We start from the raw sequence: 20948 nt of genomic DNA, 5'->3' as shown, positions 1-20948 counted from the left end.
GGAAAATGCCCTCTATAAAGGTAAAAAAAAAAAAAAAAAAATATATATATATATATATATATATATATATATATATATATATATATATATATATATATATAGATATATATATATATTAGTGGTGTCAAATATCGCATCCAAAATAAAGATTTATGTTTATTTAATATATGTGTGTGTATTGTGTATATTTATTATATACTGTATATATAAATACACACCCATGCATGTATATATTTAAGAAAACATTTTATATTTCTATATTAATATATTTTTAGATAATATAAATTATATGAATATAATTATATACATGTAAATATTTTCAAAATATATACTGTATGTGTTTGTATTTATATATACATAATAAATATACACAGTACACACACACATATATTACGTAAGCAAAAACTTTAATTTTGGATGCACAAATAATCGTTTGACACCACTAATATACAGTAGCCTCAAAAGACAACTCTCATTGCCCAATTTATTAGTACATATATATCTATATATATATATATATATATAATATATATATATATATATATATATATATATATATATATTTATTTATATATCGAAGTGGTAGTGGGCCATCTGGACCAAAAAATTCCAGGGCCGATTTTTTTTGTCCCAGTCCAGCCCTGGTCATGGATGGTCCAACACATCCTTGTACTTGTAATAATAAATTGGGCAATGAGAGTTGTCTTTTTAGGCAAAGAGGTCCACTTCCACCTTACCAAAGATCTCCCAAATTTTTTGAACCATCTACGGATGAAGCATCCACTCTTCTGAGGGGACCTTGCTTCATGACAACATGTCCACTCCTTGGTTCAGTTTGCCCGGAATGTGTGCTACTCTTAGCGAGCGCAGGTTGAGCTTAGCCCATTCCAGGAGGCGCTCTACCAGCACAAAGAGGCGCCTTGAGGAAAGCCCTCCCTGGCTATTTATGTAGGACACCACGTTCTGGTGTGAGCGGACCAGAACGTGGTGTCCCCTCAGGTCTGGTAGGAAGGTCAGACCCAACATACTGCCAGCATTTCGAGGCAGTTGATGTGAAGACTGTCCTCTGCTTTCGACAATTTGCCGAAAGCCGGATTTCCTTCGCACAGAGCTTTCCAACACATGTTGGAAGCATCTGTCAAACCCTTTCTACTGCAGACCGTTCCCAGGGGGACGCCCTGTTCCATCCACTGAGCATTCTTCCAAAAGAGTCAGGGCTGTTACACAGGCCTGGTCTACCTTGATAAGCAGGCCTGACGTCACGCATGATGGAACTTGCAGTTTCAGCCAGTACTAAAGGGGATGCATACAAAGCAGGCCCAACTGTAGCACTGGAGACGCAACCACCATAAGGCCCAGCATCTTTTGAAATGCCTTGAAGGGGTGAGAGGCAACGGCCTTGAAGAAAGCTGCGAGCTGCTGTATGACCAGAGTAGCTCTGTCGCGATGACTGCTCTCATTTGGGTTAAGTCAAACACTGTTCCCAGGAATGATACTGGGGGACAGTGCACTCTTGGCAAAATTGACCCTGAGCCCCAGGCATTCTAAGTGCCTGAGGAGGAGGGCTCTGTGAGATAGTGACTCCACCTCTGATTGGGCCAGAATGAGACAGTCTTTGAGGTAATTGAGAATGCGGATTCCCTTCTGCCTCAGAGGGGAAAGTGCCACATCCATGCACTTTGTGAAAGTGTGTGGAGCCAGGGACAGTCCAAAAGGGAAGGACTGTGTATTGATAAGCCACTCCCTCGAAGGCGAATCTCAAGAATTTCCTGTGGTGGGGGGCTATCTGGATGTGAAAGTAGGTGTCTTTCAAGTCCAGAGAAAAAAAAAAAAAAACAGTCCTCTGGGCGGATTTGCGAGTAGATCTGCTTCAGTGTAGACATTCTGAACGGCCGTTTCATGAGGGCACAATTCAGGCATCTGAGATCAAGGATGGGCCACAGGCTGCCATCCTTCTTGGGGATGAGGAAGTAACGGCTGTACAAGCCTAACTTGCTCTAAGCTGGAGGAACTGTATCTATGACTCCCTTTGTCAGAAGATTTTTCACTTCAGAGCGCTCTGAACCAAAGTGGGGACCACCCCGCTGAAATGTGGGGGTCTTCGTGCGAATTGAATAGCCTCGCTAAACCACTCTGACACTCCGAGGATGGCTTGCCATGCCTCGGCCCGGGAAGTAAGGGATTGGATTAGTTTGAGTGCCTGGTCGCTGCAAGGGGACACGGTACTCATGAGAAATGGAAGAGGAAATCTGCTCTCTTTTTGGAATTTTTTGTGTTTTAATCTGCCTGTTATAACAGCAGATCGCCGCTTGGGCACTTGAACAGACCCAGAGTTTTCAGCAAGCACATCGCCAACTGCACCCGAAACTGGACAGAGTGATTAGAAGCTTGAGAGATGGAGCTTGGGGGGTCCGGTTGCAGTGAGACTTGGCCCCCTCTTTCTGTTCCATAGATCAGGACGACGCCTGAGGTGCAGGGTCTAGTGCTATCTTGGGCCAGGGTCTCTGGTGCTTCGGAAATGGGTAGCATTTGGCCGAGCGGGAACATTGTCGAGGCTTAGGTTTTAGCTGGCTTGGCAGTGGCAGCAACAGCAGGTACAGACTTCGCAGGCTGCTGAATCGGCACAGACTTGGGGCAACTAGAGGCCGCTGCAGAGCAAGAGCGTTTTGGAATGAAGTGCCACATGGCTTGGGACGACATTTGTGCCTCTGTGAAACACTCATCGAAGCCTTCGACCGCTGACCCGAACAGACCAGTTGGGGAGATCAGAGCATCAAGGAAGGGAACCTTGTAGGTGTCCTTGATTTCCGTCAAGGTCAGCCATATGTGGCATTCGAGCACCACCAGACTGGCCAGTTTCTTGCACAGACCGATCGTTTTGTGTCTTTACACGTCAATGTATCATCACAAGCCGCAGGGTTTATTGTGGTTTTGTTTATCTATATTTTTTGACTCTCAAAGCCGTGATTCCCATCCACTTACATTATATGACTGACAGACTGCAACCGTTTGAGTTAAAAATCTTCGTTTGTGTACTACTGAAGAATCAAAGTCACCTACATCTTGGATGCCCTGGGGGTAAGCAGATAAAGCAGATAAACAAATTTTCATTTTTGGGTGAACTATTCCATACAGCCATATATGGACTGTTACATGTCTGTGAAAGAGGAAAACATAAATGCAGGGTGAGGTGGAGAAAGAACATTTTGCACAGCATGAAGTGTCCAGACAGATGAGAAGAATGTTTCACAGCAGATGGGAATTTCATAGCCTGTAATTCCAATGTATTGATGAAAAAGATTTCATAGTCCAGAAAACATTTGTTATCCCAGGGAGAGTGTATTTAGTCTTTTAAAAGGCTATAGACTCCTATTCCACAAGAGTGTTTCTCTGGACAGGCAGAACCTGGGTTTTTTGGAAAAGCTGTTGAGATACTGCAGTTTACGAAGAACAGTAATAGGATACATTAAATCTGTCATTATTTACGCACCCTCATGTTGTTTCATAGACTTTCTCTTTCTGCGGAACACAAAAGCGCATATTTTGAAAAGTGTTAGTAACTAAAGCTGTGGTGACTATTGACTGCCATTGTTTGGCGAAAAGGCACTGAGGCATTTCTCAGAATATCTTCTTTTATGCTCAGCTGCAGCGAGACTTGGCCCCCTCTTTCTGTCTCATAGATCAGGACGACACCTGAGGCGCAGGGTCCAGTGCTATCTTGGGCCGGGGTCTCTGGCGCTTCGGAAATGGGTAACATTTGGCCGAGCGGGAACATCATCAAGGCTTAGGCTTTAGCTGGCTGGGCAGTGGCGGCAACAGCAGGTACAGGCTTCGCAGGCTGCTGAATCGGCACAGACTTGGGGCAACTAGAGGCAGCTGCAGAGCTAGAGCGTTTTGGAACGAAGTGCTGCGTGGCTTGGGATGACATTTGTGCCTCCGTGAAACACTCAGTGAAGCCTTCGACCTCTGACCCGAACAGACCGGTTGGGGAGATCGGAGCATCAAGGAAGGGAACCTTGTAGGTTTTCTTGATTTCCGTCAAGGTCAGCCATATGTGGCATTCGAGCACCACCAGACTGGCAATGGAATGGCCTATAGACTGAGCCGTAGCTTTGGTGGCGCGCAAAGCCAGGCCGTGATGTGGCCGTGCAGTTGCACTGCGTTATTGAAAAAGGACATTTTACCATAGCGTTTTAGCAGATGCAGTATGAGAGAAGTATCGATAGGGAACTAGTGTTCCTTTCGTCAACAAAAATTGTGACTAAATATCGTTGTCAACGAACCTTTATCATGTGACGAAAACGAGATGAGACGCAACGTAAATGCTGGTCATGTGACGATGACTATAATTAAATGTATAATGCAATATTGTTGACGAATAAAAACAAGACTAAATGTGGTTTACAAAATAAAAACTATGCTAAAATGTCTCTTCATTTTTGTTGACCAAAACGAGACGAAACAAAATGTTATAACGTTTTCTCGTGTCATTTAGTCGCGTTATTTTTATTTTGCAGTTTTTTTTGTTTCCTATGTCTCACTGCGCAGACGCAACTAACGTCACTTCCACAAGCCCCACTCATGGGATTATTTAGAAGACGACAACAAACAAAGTTAAGCAGGATTTATACTTTCGCCTGGCTCCGCTGACTGCGAGTGCTCCTTCCCAAATGGACAAGGCTTTTATACTTGTCACGTTCGCCATTGTACTATTCTTTGAAACAGGGGAGCGATGAGGAGTAATTGTCCTCTAAAACCGTCGGGAATCACCAGTGAGAAGAAGTCATTTGCCAGTACAAGTCTTGTGATGAATGAGTTGATGAATGAATAATTTCTTTATGTACAAACTTAAAACAATCTTAAACTATTGGATGTATTTCGCATCAAACACAAGACAACTTTAAGCACATAGTGTATAATTAATATCTAAATGAATTCTAATTCTATTAAAAAATAAAACGTACTTCAAATAAGAAGCCATGGACAAACTATGCAAACTTTTTTTTCCAAACAAACGTTTTCCGTCAGAAAGCACCTGATGGAGTATGAACTTCACATTAAACTGCTTTTGTTTCACACAAACGCCGGCACAGACGTGCATGTTCGGATGCGGAGCTATGTGTAAAGTTATAAAAAATACTGTGCACTCCGCCACACAAAATTAGTTTGCACACACTCAAAGCGAACTTCCGGCAACACCATGATGATGTCATATTTTCCAAGGTCACCCAAACGAACTTGCGGACTTGTCGAGTATAAATCAGCCTTGACACAGAGAAAGGGACCGATGGCCGGCCAGCCGGGGTTCGTCATTGGGAGAAAAATTTGCAGATTTTTAAAAATTGTTTATTTTATTTATTGTTTTTATTTATTTTATTTAAATTTATTTGTGTGTACTTGTTACATGTTTGGTTGGTAAAATAAATGTTGTAAATTCAAGTCTTCTGTGTCTGGAATGGATGTATTCTTAAGTCTATAAGGTAATAATAATATAATAAGAAAACCTTATTTGAAATGGGTTTGGCTAAAATAAAATTTTGGTTTCGTCTATACTTCTAGGTACTTGTACTATATTGACTGGGTTAAATTAAATTGCATTACGAAAAAGAGGCTAAAATACCATTTTCATTGGCTAAAACTAGACTAAAATGTCATCAGTTTTCGTCGACTAAAACTTGACTAGACTAAAAAGAGTATGAACGTGACTAAAACTAAAATTAAAACAGGCCGCCAGAAACAACACTATAGGGTACTCACTTTTATCTGAAATACAATTTTTAAATGCAGTTTTGGATTTCACCACACCTTCTCAAAACCCTTAAATGCACAAAGATATTGACTTTATGATTTACCCTGTGCTCAGAGATGACATAATTATGGTCATGGCCAAGGAAATTATGTTTTACAGTAAATGCTATAAATCAAACAAATATAATTTAACTGTCTTTTGGAAAATAGCAAGTGTGTGATGTGGGTTTTTGTCATTTTCATGGTGATTTCATGTGATTATAGACCCACACCTTAATTCCCTTCATGTACAGTATCAAGTTTAACATTGTAACATGTTAATTTCTCATTTTATGAATATGACAATTATCATTTTGTCACATACTCAGCAGGCACATGCAAATTTTGTGGGCAAAAAAAGGTTCATTGTATTTTGTCAATAGTGCAGATATGTATAAATCACAGCTCATACAGAAGTTTACTTTCAAACCAAGCCGGTTTCTATTGGTCAACATGGCAAATCCGTATGACTAACTTAAAACCCGTCACAAAATATGTGTGGGAAAATATTCTTAAATGACTGGATTGTGCCAATGAAAATTTATCAAACAATGATAAATGTGACTGAACCTTTACTCTTTTGTCTTTTTTTTCACTTATGCATTTTAATCCTGTATTATTATTATTCTATGGAACACAACATGAATTAATAAGATGAAATTCAATGAAAGTCAGTGTGGTCTATTGTTGTTCTGACTTGAATCTGTCAGATAGAAAGGATCCTCTTCTTCTCATCAAACTATCCACTGGAGTTCTACAGGGTTCAGTACTTGGACCTCTTTTATTCTCTCTGTACTAAGCAACATCAACTCTCAAAAATGTCATAATCCTTATGCAGATATTACTTAGCTCAATCATTTAAAAATGAATTCGTTAAAAATCATGTTGGTAATTCCAACCAAGAACCAACTGTGTTTAGACCTTATCATTTCAATCAAAAACTCAACCAGCTCACCACAAAGAAAGCCAAGAACCTGTAATTTGCACCCCACATGCTAACCAGGAGACCTGTTCTTACTGCTACAACTGATTCCTGGCCAGTCTCCCAGCATATGAGGAGACCTGTGCATCTTACCCAGAATACTACAGACTGGCTGTTCAAGTTTCCCATGTACTTCCACACCACAATGCATGTCTGTTTCACGTCAATGGCTCCCTATCACTGCTAGAATCAGGTTCAAAACACTTCTAGAGTACAAGGCAGTCAATGGCCAAGCACTGTCTTACATTTGTAGCCCTATTATGATACCTAGGACTATAACTAAGGTTGCCAGCCATCACAGAATAATTATTTCTGTATTTGTATAATACAGAATAATCTTGTATGTAAATATTAAATGCTATGTCCCTAATTGAATCGTGTGGGACTCAATTTGTAGCCAAAGTGAGTTTTTTTAAAAGTATTTTAGGCCATGCACCCCTCAATTCACTGACGATATCTTTTGGATTGGTCCAAAAGAGATTGTCCATGAACTGATACAAATTTTTATTACACTTTTATTATACAATGCATCCTTTTTGAAACTTAAAAACTCTTTTCCCAATTACATAGCAACTAAGTATTACAAAATTTCTTCATTTGTGTCATACAGGTTTGGAATAACATGAGTAAATAACGACAGAATTTCCCCCCATTTTTATGAACCAATCCTAGTGAACCAGTCAGTGCTTGCATCTTAGTAATACTCAAACTTGCATTTTCCCAATTAATGAATTGCATTAGTGACTTCATCTATGAGCTCAAGGCTGTTCAGACATTATAAACAAGGGGCTTCTTGTTGATACAATGTCAAATATTATTAATGGGTTCACAGCAGGAAAAAGAACACAATAAAATCAGCCTGACAGTGAGAAGTAAACCGCATACTGTGTTACCAAAACATCTCTTTTCCATCTGTGAACTTAGATGGTCTTGAATCTTACCACAACTCTGGCAGATACCCTGCTGGAGACTTGGACTATTATTATAGTTACAGTGTGTCACCTCTCATAAGCTGATGAAGTTTTGCATCTAAAGGGATTGGACCTTCCAATTAGCTATCAGCAGGATGTTGAGGAGAGGGAAGGTTATGTGTTCCGCAACACATAAGGATCTCATGATCCTTGAAATATTTTGGTTTCAGACTTCCCCTTCATATTTTCTTGTCATTTAAGCTGGAAAAAAAACATGATAATGATTCCCAGTGCTCGTACGGTCATGCTTATGTTCTCTAGAGTATTTTGCATCATTGTTTCTCATTTTACATTCACGTCTGTCTACTGATTGCAGTTGGCGTTTGGATCATTCTTGGGAGTTCTTGGACTATGCCTGGAGGAAAACCGCAAACAGCTGGTAGATATCACAATGTAACATTTTCAGTAGGGTTTTGTCTTCCTGTTTTATGATCCTGATCAGCATGATACCTTGTCATCCTGCCTTGGTAATTTCTAGTTATGCTTCACAAAATATGTACTCCCTTTTTTTTCTTTTTCTTCACTCTGGTTAAGAAAACATTCTAATCTCACGCTTCCAATGTGCAAATATGTGAAGCACAAGTATTTAAAAACACAATATATCTGTTTTTATACAACAGATCCGCCAAATGATGTTCAGGGATTTTTCATAATTTTTTTTAAAAAATTCATAATTTTTATTGACTTGTGTTTAAATGTTTTAAATAGATGGAATTTCAAAAAGACACAAACTCTATGCAAAATAATCATAAAGGAGACTTCTGTGTATGTCATTTACAGTATATAGCTAAGAGTACGTACAGAAATTTCACACTGGTTTCAAATGTTTGATAAGACCAGACCTGCCTCTAACCCTTACCCTCACACAAACCTATAGCAGACTTAATGAAAAACATAATTTGTCCAATTTATGAGCTTATTAAATAGTGTGGACACTTTAAATGTCCTCGCAGTTGAGTTTCTGACATGTTTCTCTATATTTGTGAGAGCATATTCAAAAAATTGGCCCTCACAAGTAATCAAACCTGCACACACACGCACACACACACATCTGGGATTTGGTGGATACTTTCCATTGACTTTTATTGTTTTTACACTTAGCTTAGATGTTTTCCATCACCTAACCCAACCCAAGATGCTGCTGGGTTAATTAAAAAAAAAATTCAACTGCTTACACACAAAATCTTTACTTGTCACACACAATTTCTGAAACCTGACCAGAACCACACACCAAATCTGCAAAACCATACACTATTTCTCGCACTTTGATTGAGTTTTCAATTTCATAAAACACTTTTTGCAAAACACAACACACAATTCTCTGTGTAACACACAAAAATCTAACAGGAATTAATATTATGGCAAAGGTGTTTGCAAATGTTTGCTTTTAAGATGTGTTTGTGATTTTTTTGAATTCAGTGCTTCATTTTGGAAGAAATGTGAGAGATTTTGCAATTTGTGTGCACAATTCTTGCATTTGTTTGTAAAGTTTTGAAAAAAAGAGGCACATTTTTGAAAGTTTTGTGTGTATGCAGTTAAAAAAAAACAAGGTTTGTTCAGACTGTCAGTCTAAATCCTGTTTTTGTGCATATCCAATTGGAATCTGATTTTAATGTTGTCATTGTCTAATGTGTTTACTGTACATTTTACATGGCATGAGAAAGTGACATTGGCAAAAAGCTACACAAAATCAGATTTCACATAATTTTTGCTGTTCAGACTAGATAAATATGATCAGATTCCAGTCAGATATTCACAAAAAAAAAAAAAAAAAAAAAAACATGATATGGACAGTAACATCTGTGTACAAAATAAAAATCATTGATATCAAGGTCTACATTGATCTGCCTTGACAGGTTAAAGGAATAGTTCACCTAAAAATCAAAATTTGCAAAAAATTTAATAACCCTCAGGCCGTCCAAGATGTAGATGAGTTTGTTTATTCATGTGAACAGATTTTGAAAAATCAAGCATTACATCAAGTGCTCACTAAATGGATCTTATGCAGTGAATGGGTGCTGTCAGAATAGGAGTGCAAACAGGGGATAAAAGTAATCCACACGACCCCAGACATTAAAAAGACATTAATTGGTTGACTGTAGTCATGTGGGTTGCTTGTGGATTATTGTGATGCTTTTATCATCTGTCTGAACTGTCATTCTGACGGCACCCATTCACTGCAGAGGATCAATTGGTGGGCAAGTGGTGTAATGCTGCATTTCTCAAAGTCTGTTTTGATGAAGAAACAAATTCATCTACATTTTGGAAAGCCTGAGGTTGAGTAAATTCTTTCAGCAAATTTTCATTTAAAATATTTCTAAAATTATATTTGCTCTCAAATGACACACTACAGTTAAAATTTGTAAACACATCAAAATAAGTGTATGTCTTTAAAGTATTATTAAAACAATGAAGCCCATTCATTAAATGTTTCATAAAACAATGTCTATTGTTTGTGCTAAAAATGTTCCAAATTTTCCCTTTTCCAGCAGGATGAGTTTAGTTTAGTGTTATGACCCCATAGACTTCCACTGTACTTGTACATGTTTTTGCTTGTTTTTACAAAATGATGGACACAATTATTGTCTGTGATAATCATTTCAGCAGCATTTCAGAGGTGCCGTTGATAGAGCATAACCAGAACATAGAGGGTTCCTTTAATGATTCACAGATGCATACTGTTTTGCAATGTAACACAATCCATTTTATTCTTGACCAAAATATTTTTGCATGCATTAACAGAAAACAATAATGATGTTTAGGAAAATACTCCAAATTAAGCAGACCACCCATATTTTAATGCATGGTACATTTGCTACCACCCAGAACATTGTATCTTTGTAACTGTTGGTTAGTTTACATATTCCACTCACCACTTTTATCAGAACATTTAAATTTCCTACTTAAAAACAAGGTTTCAAAGGGTGTAGTGGGACAGATACTTATCCAAGCCACAGGATTTTCTCCAGATTGGTGTTTCAGGCAAATTTGAGAACTTGAACTTGTGCTTTTGGAAATTGCAGAACCATTTATTCTTGTACTTGAAGGGTCACTGTAATAAACGGAGTGCAGACAAAGCATGAGCCAAAACCCTCACCAGTACTCATCTCCACCATAACACCACCACTACTCAGCTCCACCATAACCTACATTTTACATCACTGACGAATTTACTGGACTCAACGTAAACAACAAACTAACAATACAAATAAACTAAATATTTAATGCCCATGTAAAATTCCACCACCACATAAAATTCCACCATTTGGTTCTGATGACCAGTACTACTAGTTGGATGGTAGCTTCTTCTGGGTGGAGGAGGCATGAGAATTGACTGGAAAACTTTCAGGAGAGCCAAAGGTCTGTCTCTGTACATCATGGTCCAGCTTCAGATCCTACAAACATAAAAGGCTTAAAGGGATAGTTCACCCAAAAATTAAAATTTCATGTTTATCTGCTCACCCAATTGGACCATTGACACTCCTAATTGAGACTGTAGATAGAGTGTCAATGGTCCACTTGAGAGACAGGTGGTGGTAATGCACTTATAAGCAAGAAGAAGAAAAATACACGTCAGGCGCTGGCTGTTGAGAACGCGCTCAGGACAGTTCGGACATTGTGGTGAATCAGAGGTGAAAAAACAATATAAATACTGTTCAGTTTCTTGCACAGACTGATTGTTTTGTGTCTTTACACTTCAATGTATCATCACGAGCCGCAAGGTTTATTTTGGTTTTGTTTGTGTATATTTTTTGACTCTTAAAGCCATGATTACCATCCACTTAACTTATATGACTGACAGACTGCAACAGTTTGAGTTAAAAATTTTTGTTTGTGTTCTACTGAAGAAACAAAGTCACCTACATCTTGGATGCCCTGGGGGTAAGCAGATAAACATCAAATTTTCATTTTTGGGTGAACTATCCCATTAAACCAGATATGGACTGTTACATGTCTGTGAAAGAGGAAAACATAAATGCAGGGTGAGGTGGAGAAAGAACATTTTGCACAGCATGAAGTGTCCAGACAGATGAGAAGAATGTTTCACAGCAGATGGGAATTTCATAGCCTATAATTCCAATGTATTGATGAAAAAGATTTCATAGTCCAGAAAACATTTGTTATCCCAAGGAGATTGTATTTAGTCAAATAAAAATCCAAAAACACCCATTCCAAAAGAGTGTTTCTCTGGACAGGCAAAACCTGGGTTTTTTGGAAAAGCTGTTGAGATACTGCAGTTTATGAAGAACAGTAATAGGATACATTAAATCTGTCATTATTTATGCACCCTCATGTTGTTTCATAGACTTTCTCTTTCTGCGGAACACAAAAGTGCATATTTTGAAAAGTGTTAGTAACTAAAGCTGTGGTGACTATTGACTGCCATTGTTTGGCGAAAAGGCACTGAGGCATTTCTCAGAATATCTTCTTTTATGTTTTACTGAAGAAAGAAAGTCATAATGTTTTTAAGATCAGAAATATTTGACAAAGCTCTAATGAGGACATGGCTGGTGGTTGATGCAAATAAGATTTTTTGATCTTTTAATTTCTTATCAATTTCAGAATAGTGCTCCTGTTCCCCATCACTTATTTGTCTTTAAAATTGCATATATTTAAATGTAAAAATAATCCTGCCCACAGACAGTTCATTTTGCAAATGCTGTTCCACACTGATCTGGACCTTTTTGCATAATTGTTTTCCTTTAGTTGCCCGTTAACATAACCGAATCGCAGATAAATTCAATTCCATGTCCAACACTACTTTACAGTAGTCATAGGTCAGAATACAATTATTAATTATTTTCTCCCAAATACTACACTAGTATTAAAAGGCTATATTGGAATAGCTATTTATTTATTTATCATTAGGTTCGAACCAAAAAAAAAAAAAGAGAGAGAGAGAGAGAGAGAGACATATTAGTAGCTAAGTGATTTGATAAAAACAGATGGTGTGAGGTCTAAAAAGCTAATGTACCACATCTTGCTACAACTTTTATTGTGTTTTTGAGTTTTGTTTTCATGTGCTACTTGTTGAAATAACTTGAGTTCAGAGCTTGGCACTGTAGGTTTGCTGGCACCAACAAACAATTATTTAATCTTAAATGAATAAAACTCCCTAAATAAATTCTTTCATAGTTGCTGATAAAATGACATACACTAAAAAAACAAAAAAAAAACAACACATTTCAAACTCCAAAATTTGTTTTGGAGACCTATAATCAAAAATTTCCCTACAAACTAAACAAATTTAAACCCAAATGACAAATATCCTTCTGCCCTGAAGAAATCTTAACCCTGACAGACATTAAAACAAGCCTAATGTTGTGATAATTAAAACTCTTGGGAAATATTGCATGTATTCTTCAGTATTTCTGGCAGTTATAGAACAAAACCATTGACATTTTCACAATGATGCTTCAGTGGTTGTCATTATAGAAAAAAAAAGTTTTAAATGGCCATCTGAAGCAGGTTTGCTGGTGGCTGACGTACTTTAAGCCAACATAATTTAAATTCAAGATTTAAAAAATAAAGCAAGTGTTGAGATAGGAAAAATTTTAAAATGAAAATGAAATGCCTCATCCTCAAAGCAATATTTTGGTGTTTCTTTAGACAATTTTATGTTCCAGGATTTAAATTCAACAATCAAATTGAATCAAATTCAAATTTGCTTTTTGTTCTATGAATATTTATTGTATGAAAATGATTTATGTTCATTTCAAAATATTCCACCATTTCCACTTCCTCCTACAACAATAAGGTATAACATATTATAATATTTTGAAGAGAAATATGGTGCATCTGATATGCGAAGACAACAAAAAGTTAAATATCACTTTAGAGCAGACAATTTTTTATTGCATGGCGCAGTAAAATTCTTTTTGTATCAGCAGCCAATGAGCTCACTGCTCAACATTCAAATACTTGGCTAGTGCTTGCTGTAGCAGTGCTTAAGAAACCCTACACCTTCCCCAGCTCCACCTGTATAGATCTGTTACGGGGTGAATCATATATTCTATATATGGGGATACTTTATGTAGTAAGTATACAAATATCAGTGTACTAGTAGTATACTTGTAAGTGTACTATTTCAATACTCATTGGGACTAAACTGGCCCACTTTCTAGCATACAAAAGCAGTGCCGGCGCTGTGGTGGGGCATTCGAGGGCCGTGCCCCCCCTAGCGGTCATTGATGCCCCTCCTACAGGCCATGGCGTGGCCCAAAAAAAAAAAATCCCTTTTAGTTATTATTTTAATATTAAATGTTCAAACTGTAACTTAAAGTAAATAAAATAAAAAGAATGGGGAAAATGCATAATTTTGGTTGCTCATGGCACGTTACTAGGCTTCGTCATGGTGAATGCTTATTGGTCGCCGAGTAAACTTGTTACATTTGATTTGCAGCGCGCGCGCAAAATCCATTTCAAGTTGAAGAACAGTTTGTCCGTCTATATTATAGACAGTTGTTAGCAGCTAATTATAAAAAAAAAAAAAAAAAACACAGGTGAATTGTTGATGAATGTTTGTGGGTTCTAACTGCATTTGTGTTTTATACTTGGCTGTCTGTAAAGATATACGGCCTTATGTCATTTCTGCTTGGTGCGTGCATAAACTGTTGGGAGGTGTGTAACCCAGGTTAAAACCAAGTATTAGCATAAAGTAATAGCAGAAAATACATTTATTTTTGTCCTTTATTTATTTTGTTTAGAAAATGAGTCCTTTAGAGTATTTAAAGTCCTTGAAACCCTAAGAAAAAACGGTGTTTAAAGAAATTATTTTATTTGTTGAAGCACACTTTGTATTTTCTGTATTTTATTCTTTCCATTTCCTGTATTTTCTTTTCTTTTATCTATTTCTCAAGTTCTACAGAATTTGCATTCTACGCAAATCAAAAACTACAAAATCAGTTAAACCTTATACCCTGTGTGAGTGGCTCATTATTGTTGTGACATCCTTATTCTCTGCAGGCGAATTTTAGTCTTCTGTTGGTCCATACGCAGACATTTGTGTGATGATGTCCAACTCGTTTTATTAAGAAAAAAAGCCTTAAGTTTTCAGAAACATCTATACGAAAACACTTTGTCTGATGGGGACATTTTTTTTGCCGGTTTTTCAAAGCTTCAAACTGATTCAGTGTTTTATTTTTGTCGTCGTAATTTGTAAATTATTTAAGTATAAAAAATATATAGCTATTCATTGTAGGCCAATTTTATGTTTTTTTATTTAGCCTATATTATATTTATATTATTATTTTCTGTCCTGTTCTGTTGTTTAGGCTACCGGTTCTGGGCCGGGTTTCCCTCGATGTAGCCTAGCCTATTTTAGCTCTTAAAAGCGCTCTCTACGTGCAAGGTTATAAACGTTAGCCGCAATTCCTCGCGCGTTTCCCAAAAATGTAACGCGAGAATGAGTCGCTGTCCATTCGCTGACGTGCTGAACTAGGCTATACTAACCTTATATTGAATCGTATTCTGAACGTTTAACCTAACAATCGTCATCTGTTGTGTATTAGGAATCAAGACAGGTATAAAAAAAAAAAAAAAAAAAAATTATATAATGACATTCTATATAGATAGATCATTGGAGCTAACATTATAGGGTAGAATGTCATTCTATATAGATCATTGGAACCGTATCCGGTCGGCAAAACAGCAAATTTCAGCGCTGTCTTCTGTTCCTCTTTTAGATAAAACCCAAAGTCTAAAGGCCCGTTCACACCAAGGACGATAACTATAAAGATAACGATAAAGATATAGTTCTAAAAATCGTTTTCAGTATTAAAGAACAGCAGCATCCACACCACAACTATAACGATAAAGACAAAGAAAAACGATATCGTTGGAATCACTTTCAAAACTATTTTTTTCCAGCTGATGAACGATAAAAAAATTGACAGCCAATCAGAATCCATCCTGTTGTAACGCGCTCGAGAATTTAAAGCGCCAGACGAGCGTGCGCTTAGAATAAACAGAAGATATCGTTCGCTGGTGTGGACGCTAATATCGTTATCTTTATAGTCATCGTTCTTTGTGTGAACGGGCCTTAAATCTTTCATTGTCATTCTATATAGATCTTTCAGATTTAGGTCTGGATTTCCATGCTACTATGATGTTGCCAATGCGTCAAAAAAATATTTATCAAACGACAGACTGATATTGTTCATTAAACTTTTTCCAAAAACAAAATTAAAAATACTCCAATACTTATATAAAAGTATAACAATAGTAGACTTTGAGTACACTACTAGTTTACATCTATGTTTTTAATTTGTACTGCAACTATACTAAAAGTGAACTTATAGGTATACTGATAGTTTATAATAATAATAATTATAGTAATAATTAAATAAATTTTTAGTATACTTTGAAGTATAGTCTCAGTAAACTACTAGTTTAGTAGTTTAATACTGCGAGTATACTCATAAGTTTTCTTTAAGTGAACTTTACATCATACTTAAATATACAACTATGTCCCTATTTATGTATTAATTTGTATATATTTTGTTACATGTATATCTGAACATACAAAACATCAAAAGAACAGGCTATCTGCTTATAAACAAAAACATTTACTCTAGCTTCATGCATTGTTTTTTTTTTTTTTAAACACTTGAATGTGGGTAAATTTTATAAATAAAAAATTAAGAAATAAATAACATTTTGAACAAAAAGCTGAAAAAAGACTCGTCGCTCAACACCCCAAAGCTTGACAGTCATTATTACCTCTTCATTGGTCGACATTTTATTCCATAACATTACACAGTTTTGATGCTGTTTTATGTCAGATGATCATGTTAGAATACATGTGGAAGCATCTGTTGTTTCGGTTTCTTCTTCACTTTTCACTCTTTTTGGAAATTATGTACAGAAGATGTGTAATAACGCCCCCTAACGTATAACAATGAAAACACAGATTCTCTGAGCACAAGTATAGCTCAAATATATTTAGACTTTTTCTAAGTATAAGTCAAGTATACTTAAATGTCATTTTAAGTATATTTCTGAGAAGTATATAAAGTCCATGTCTGAGAAGTACATAAAAAGTAGACTGGAAGTATACTTTCCTATTTTTTGGTTTAAAAGAAGTATACTGCTAGCACACTTAAATAAACTTCTTTTTCGTAAGGGATGTTTTTGGATGTTTTGGCAGTCTCGGTACTTGTTCTTCCACAGCAGCAGCAACAGATCTATTCCACCGAGACCAAACATATTAACACTGTCATGTACACTACCATTCCAAACAATCTGAAAGTTGTCATGATAGAACTGTTTTTAAACAGGTTTCTGAATATTCTGGACATCTGCCATTGTTGAGACAAGATTCTGCCCCAAGGCGGAGCTTAACGAAGAGTCAATTGAAAAACAAAAAACAAAAAAAAAAACCACATATATTCATAGTTTGGTCAAAAATGTATGCTTGTTTATGTCCTGCTAAATTTGAATGTCGTCCTCATTCCCATCTTTGAACTGTAATTCACATCTGTTATAGATTTCTCTAAACTGCACAAGAAGCACAGGTCCTAAGTGTGGACATTGTCCTTTCATCTTCCTTCCTTCCTTCCTGTTACTCTTCTCTCTGTTCCTCTGTTGACCTTTATATACACTGCATCCATTTACTGTCTCTGTTCACTTCCTCTCTTCCAGGCTCTCCTTTTCTCTGTATGTGCATATGTTTCTCTGTTGGTGGGTTGAACTTCTTTTGGCAGTCTGTCTCTGATCAGCTGAGAAGAGATGCGTCCCTGTGGCTATCATATTGCATATTAAAATAAATACACTATGACATTTGGTTGAGTTATTGTCAGTTATACGTAATTTATGGTAAGTTTCAAAGCCGGATGAGTTTTTATTGTGCCCCCAGGAATCACATACAAATTTGTCAGCTTTGGACAAGGACAAAGACTGCATGTATGTGAACATGTATATGTATTTACTAGGAAAGGTATTTACTAAAGTAGAGTTCATGTCAAATAAAGCTGTTTTATATAGGTATTATTTTAGATGACTGTGATCATCGCCATGCAATAATATATCACTTGTTGTGCAGTAGTGCTTTATGTGAGTGCTCTATGTTAACACATTTGGTATTTAATCGAAGCAATAATGTATTATAAATGTTTATATGTATATATTATTTATTATATTGTCTTATTGTGTTTTATTTAGATTTTATTATTTATTATTCCATTATTTATTTTTTAATCAAAAGAAAAAAAAAAGTATATTCCAGGTAATCAATATTGGGGAAAATGTACCATTAATAAATAAATAAAGACTGCATCTTTTTTTGCTGTCAGCTCAAATGTACATTTGTATCTGTAATCCATTTTCTTTCTCTCTCCAGCTGATTGCAGCTATTGTGTTCCTGAGTTTTGGTATAATTTCAAGTTTCCTGTGTCTCGTGGTTGATGGCATTTTCATCCTTCTCAACATTGTAAGTACAGCAACTATGAAACATTTTTACATAGAAACAACCTTAGCAACTGCCTAGTGACTGTTCAGAACATCTTATCAATGCAGCATCAAGCAAACAGAATACCCAAGCAACCACTACTATATTGGAGATATAGCCAAATTAGGGCCAGATTTACTAAACGGGAAATTAGCGTGAGAGCTCAATCCCATAAACGTGCATATGGGAGTGGAAAGTTCTGCGGGTGATTAACTGACATTTCATGAATAAAAGAACACAGACGCAGACAGATAATTTTCATAATGACCAGCACAATATACCAAGAGCAGTGCAAATTAGCTGGATTAAGACAAGCTTTTGGGGAAGTAAATAATGGCACAAATACCAGTAAACTGACTGGCACATACCATAATAAATGGAGTTGCATGATTCATTTAAACACCCTCCTCTCATAAACTTTGCATCTGAAAAGGTGCATATGCAATAAAGTCAGCAGCAAAAATGATAACCTCTTGGCTAACTCTTAGTTGGTCATACAAGTTCTTAAGTCAAAGTATTATTAACCTAATTACTAAATAACATATTCAGTTTTCAGTGTCAAAATCCAAGGGCTGCATTTGGAGAGATAAGGAGTTCACTGAACTCTTTAGTATTTGTGTAAAAATTCAGCGGTCAGATCATCCGTCTTAACAGCATGAATGTGACTCATGAAGAGCAGAACGATGGACTGATGAGTTTGAGGGAAAACTCGGTGTGATGATAAGAAATGCCTACTTTGAGCTTCTCATTTGCATTCATGAACAATGTACAAGCTAGAGCAGAGTGGAAATGTAGAGAAAAGAAAGAAATTAATTTTTTCCCTTAAGTTTTTGTAGTGGTTGTAGATAGTAGTGGTAGAAAGGAAAAAGCATTGTATTAAAGAAAAAAAAATTCAATGAAATTGCAGAAGAAAACATCAAACTGAAGACATTTCTTACAATCTCAACAGGATATGCGTCCAATGAAGGCAGGAAGATGTCAGTTCTACACCAGTGGAAATAGTTACATTTATGAGAACTACTATGCTACAGTGAGTCAAGTCCTCCTGATTTCTATGTTCAGCTCTGTAAAATATATTTGTATGCCTACTGTACTTATAAAAAGCACCCACCTAAATAGCTGTTTGTTTAACCAGGTTTTTAAAGTTTTTCTAAAGTCCTGTTTTAAGTTGATTTAGTTCCTTGGTGAATGAATTGATGCTCTGAGCTATTACATGCAGTTATTTAGCATCATAATTTGATTTTATAAAAGTAGTTAGTTATAACTAGAGACATCTGAATGAAAATGTGTGCACAAAACATTTTGTATAACAAAAGTGAGTTTTGTATATAGCATTTAATTTCTAAAAGATGCTCAATTGTTTTGTAGGTTCCCTGTCAAGGACTAACAGAGTCATGTAATATGAAAGTTCGGAGTGGAACGTGTTACTGTTGTGATTTGTATGATTGTGCCAAGTAAGTAATTCACATATTGGTGAAGAAACACAGACACTTTATGGAAAAACTCAACAATAATGCAATACGAGTTATTTGTCCACTGAGCATCAAAGAAACCAAAAATTCATTTCACTCGTTTAGTAGTATTTTTTTTCTAGTTTTTGCAAGTATCTCTATTACTATTATTCATACTTTGAGTTAAGGGTTCAAATCTCTAACTATGAGTATTAAAAATAGCATATGAATGCCAAGCTCTGTAATAAAACTCTTGATGGCACGGGCTGATAGGTCCTTAATGCAAACTCATGATATTCACAATGTTAAACTGCTTGATACAAGCTGATTGGTTTATTTTGCATATGCAACCAATGAGCTTGCTGCTTTACATTTAAATGGCTGGTTAGTATTCACAAGAACAGTTCGCAGTGTGCTTTGAGAGTTCCTCTGAATCCCTCCACTTCCCCAGCTCCACCTGTATAGATCTGCTACAGGTTATTATTAGGGCTGGTAATTTAATGCATTAATTCGATTAGTTAATTATGGTAAAAAATAATGTGTTAAAACTATTAATGCATTTAACGCACTTGCCCCGCCCCAGACCTACGTGGGTCAACTGACATTTCATACAGATGATTAATGACAATTAATTTGATTTGAAGCAGTGCTGCACAGATCGATCGGTGTATGACATCAAAGTACAGCGAGAGCGATTCAAAAGCATAAGGAGCCGTCTGCTCTCTATAGCTCTCACGGAGCCTGTCCTCCAACAAAAAACGACCATATAGGTCGTTTGTGCAAGCACCTTATTACGACCTATTTTTACGTTTTAACGTTAAGCGGCCTCTAGCGGGCGTAAAAATAATGACAGTATCGCGTTGCGTCTGTCGTCATGAAATAACGTATAACGTCATTACCAATCAAAACGCACGCACGTTATTTAAATGCAATGTGTGGACTTTTTACACCGATCTCACAGTAATTCGTACATATTTTACTAGGAGGCTTATTCGTTTCGAATGACCACACCTAACCCCACCCCCTAAACCTAACCCTCACAGAAATCATGCTAAATTATGATTTTTTGAGCATATACATTTTACGTGCACGTCCATTCTCGGGGATCGAACCCATGATAGCATGATTGCATTTCAAGGTATAACGCAATAATCTACCAACTGAGCTACACGAAACGCAAATCACGGGACAAATAAAAGAGTACAAAACATTAATATGAACACGACCTTTTGCCGATAGGGGCGCAATTGTAGTATACGCTCTGATGGGTCGTATTTCAAGGGATTTGGACAAACGACCTATACGAGCGT

At 36.6% G+C, this 20948-nt stretch overlaps 1 protein-coding gene across 2 annotated transcripts in view; it reads left to right on the top strand.

Moving 5' to 3' along the window:
• Positions 1-20948, top strand: part of LOC109085543 (transmembrane protein 255B) — a 37350-nt gene that overhangs the window by 3397 nt on the left and 13005 nt on the right. For both annotated transcript variants that reach the window (XM_042743831.1, XM_042743830.1), the window contains exons 3-6: positions 8057-8119; positions 18080-18169; positions 19137-19217; positions 19556-19641. In XM_042743831.1, the coding sequence (XP_042599765.1) occupies positions 8057-8119; positions 18080-18169; positions 19137-19217; positions 19556-19641 (320 nt within the window). The remainder of the gene's footprint in view (positions 1-8056; positions 8120-18079; positions 18170-19136; positions 19218-19555; positions 19642-20948) is intronic.

The sequence above is a fragment of the Cyprinus carpio genome, chromosome B18 (assembly GCF_018340385.1).
Source record: "Cyprinus carpio isolate SPL01 chromosome B18, ASM1834038v1, whole genome shotgun sequence".
Classification (NCBI taxonomy): Eukaryota; Metazoa; Chordata; class Actinopteri; order Cypriniformes; family Cyprinidae; genus Cyprinus; species Cyprinus carpio.
Note: the sequence above shows the minus strand (reverse complement) of the source record. Positions and strands in the feature narration are given on the sequence as shown.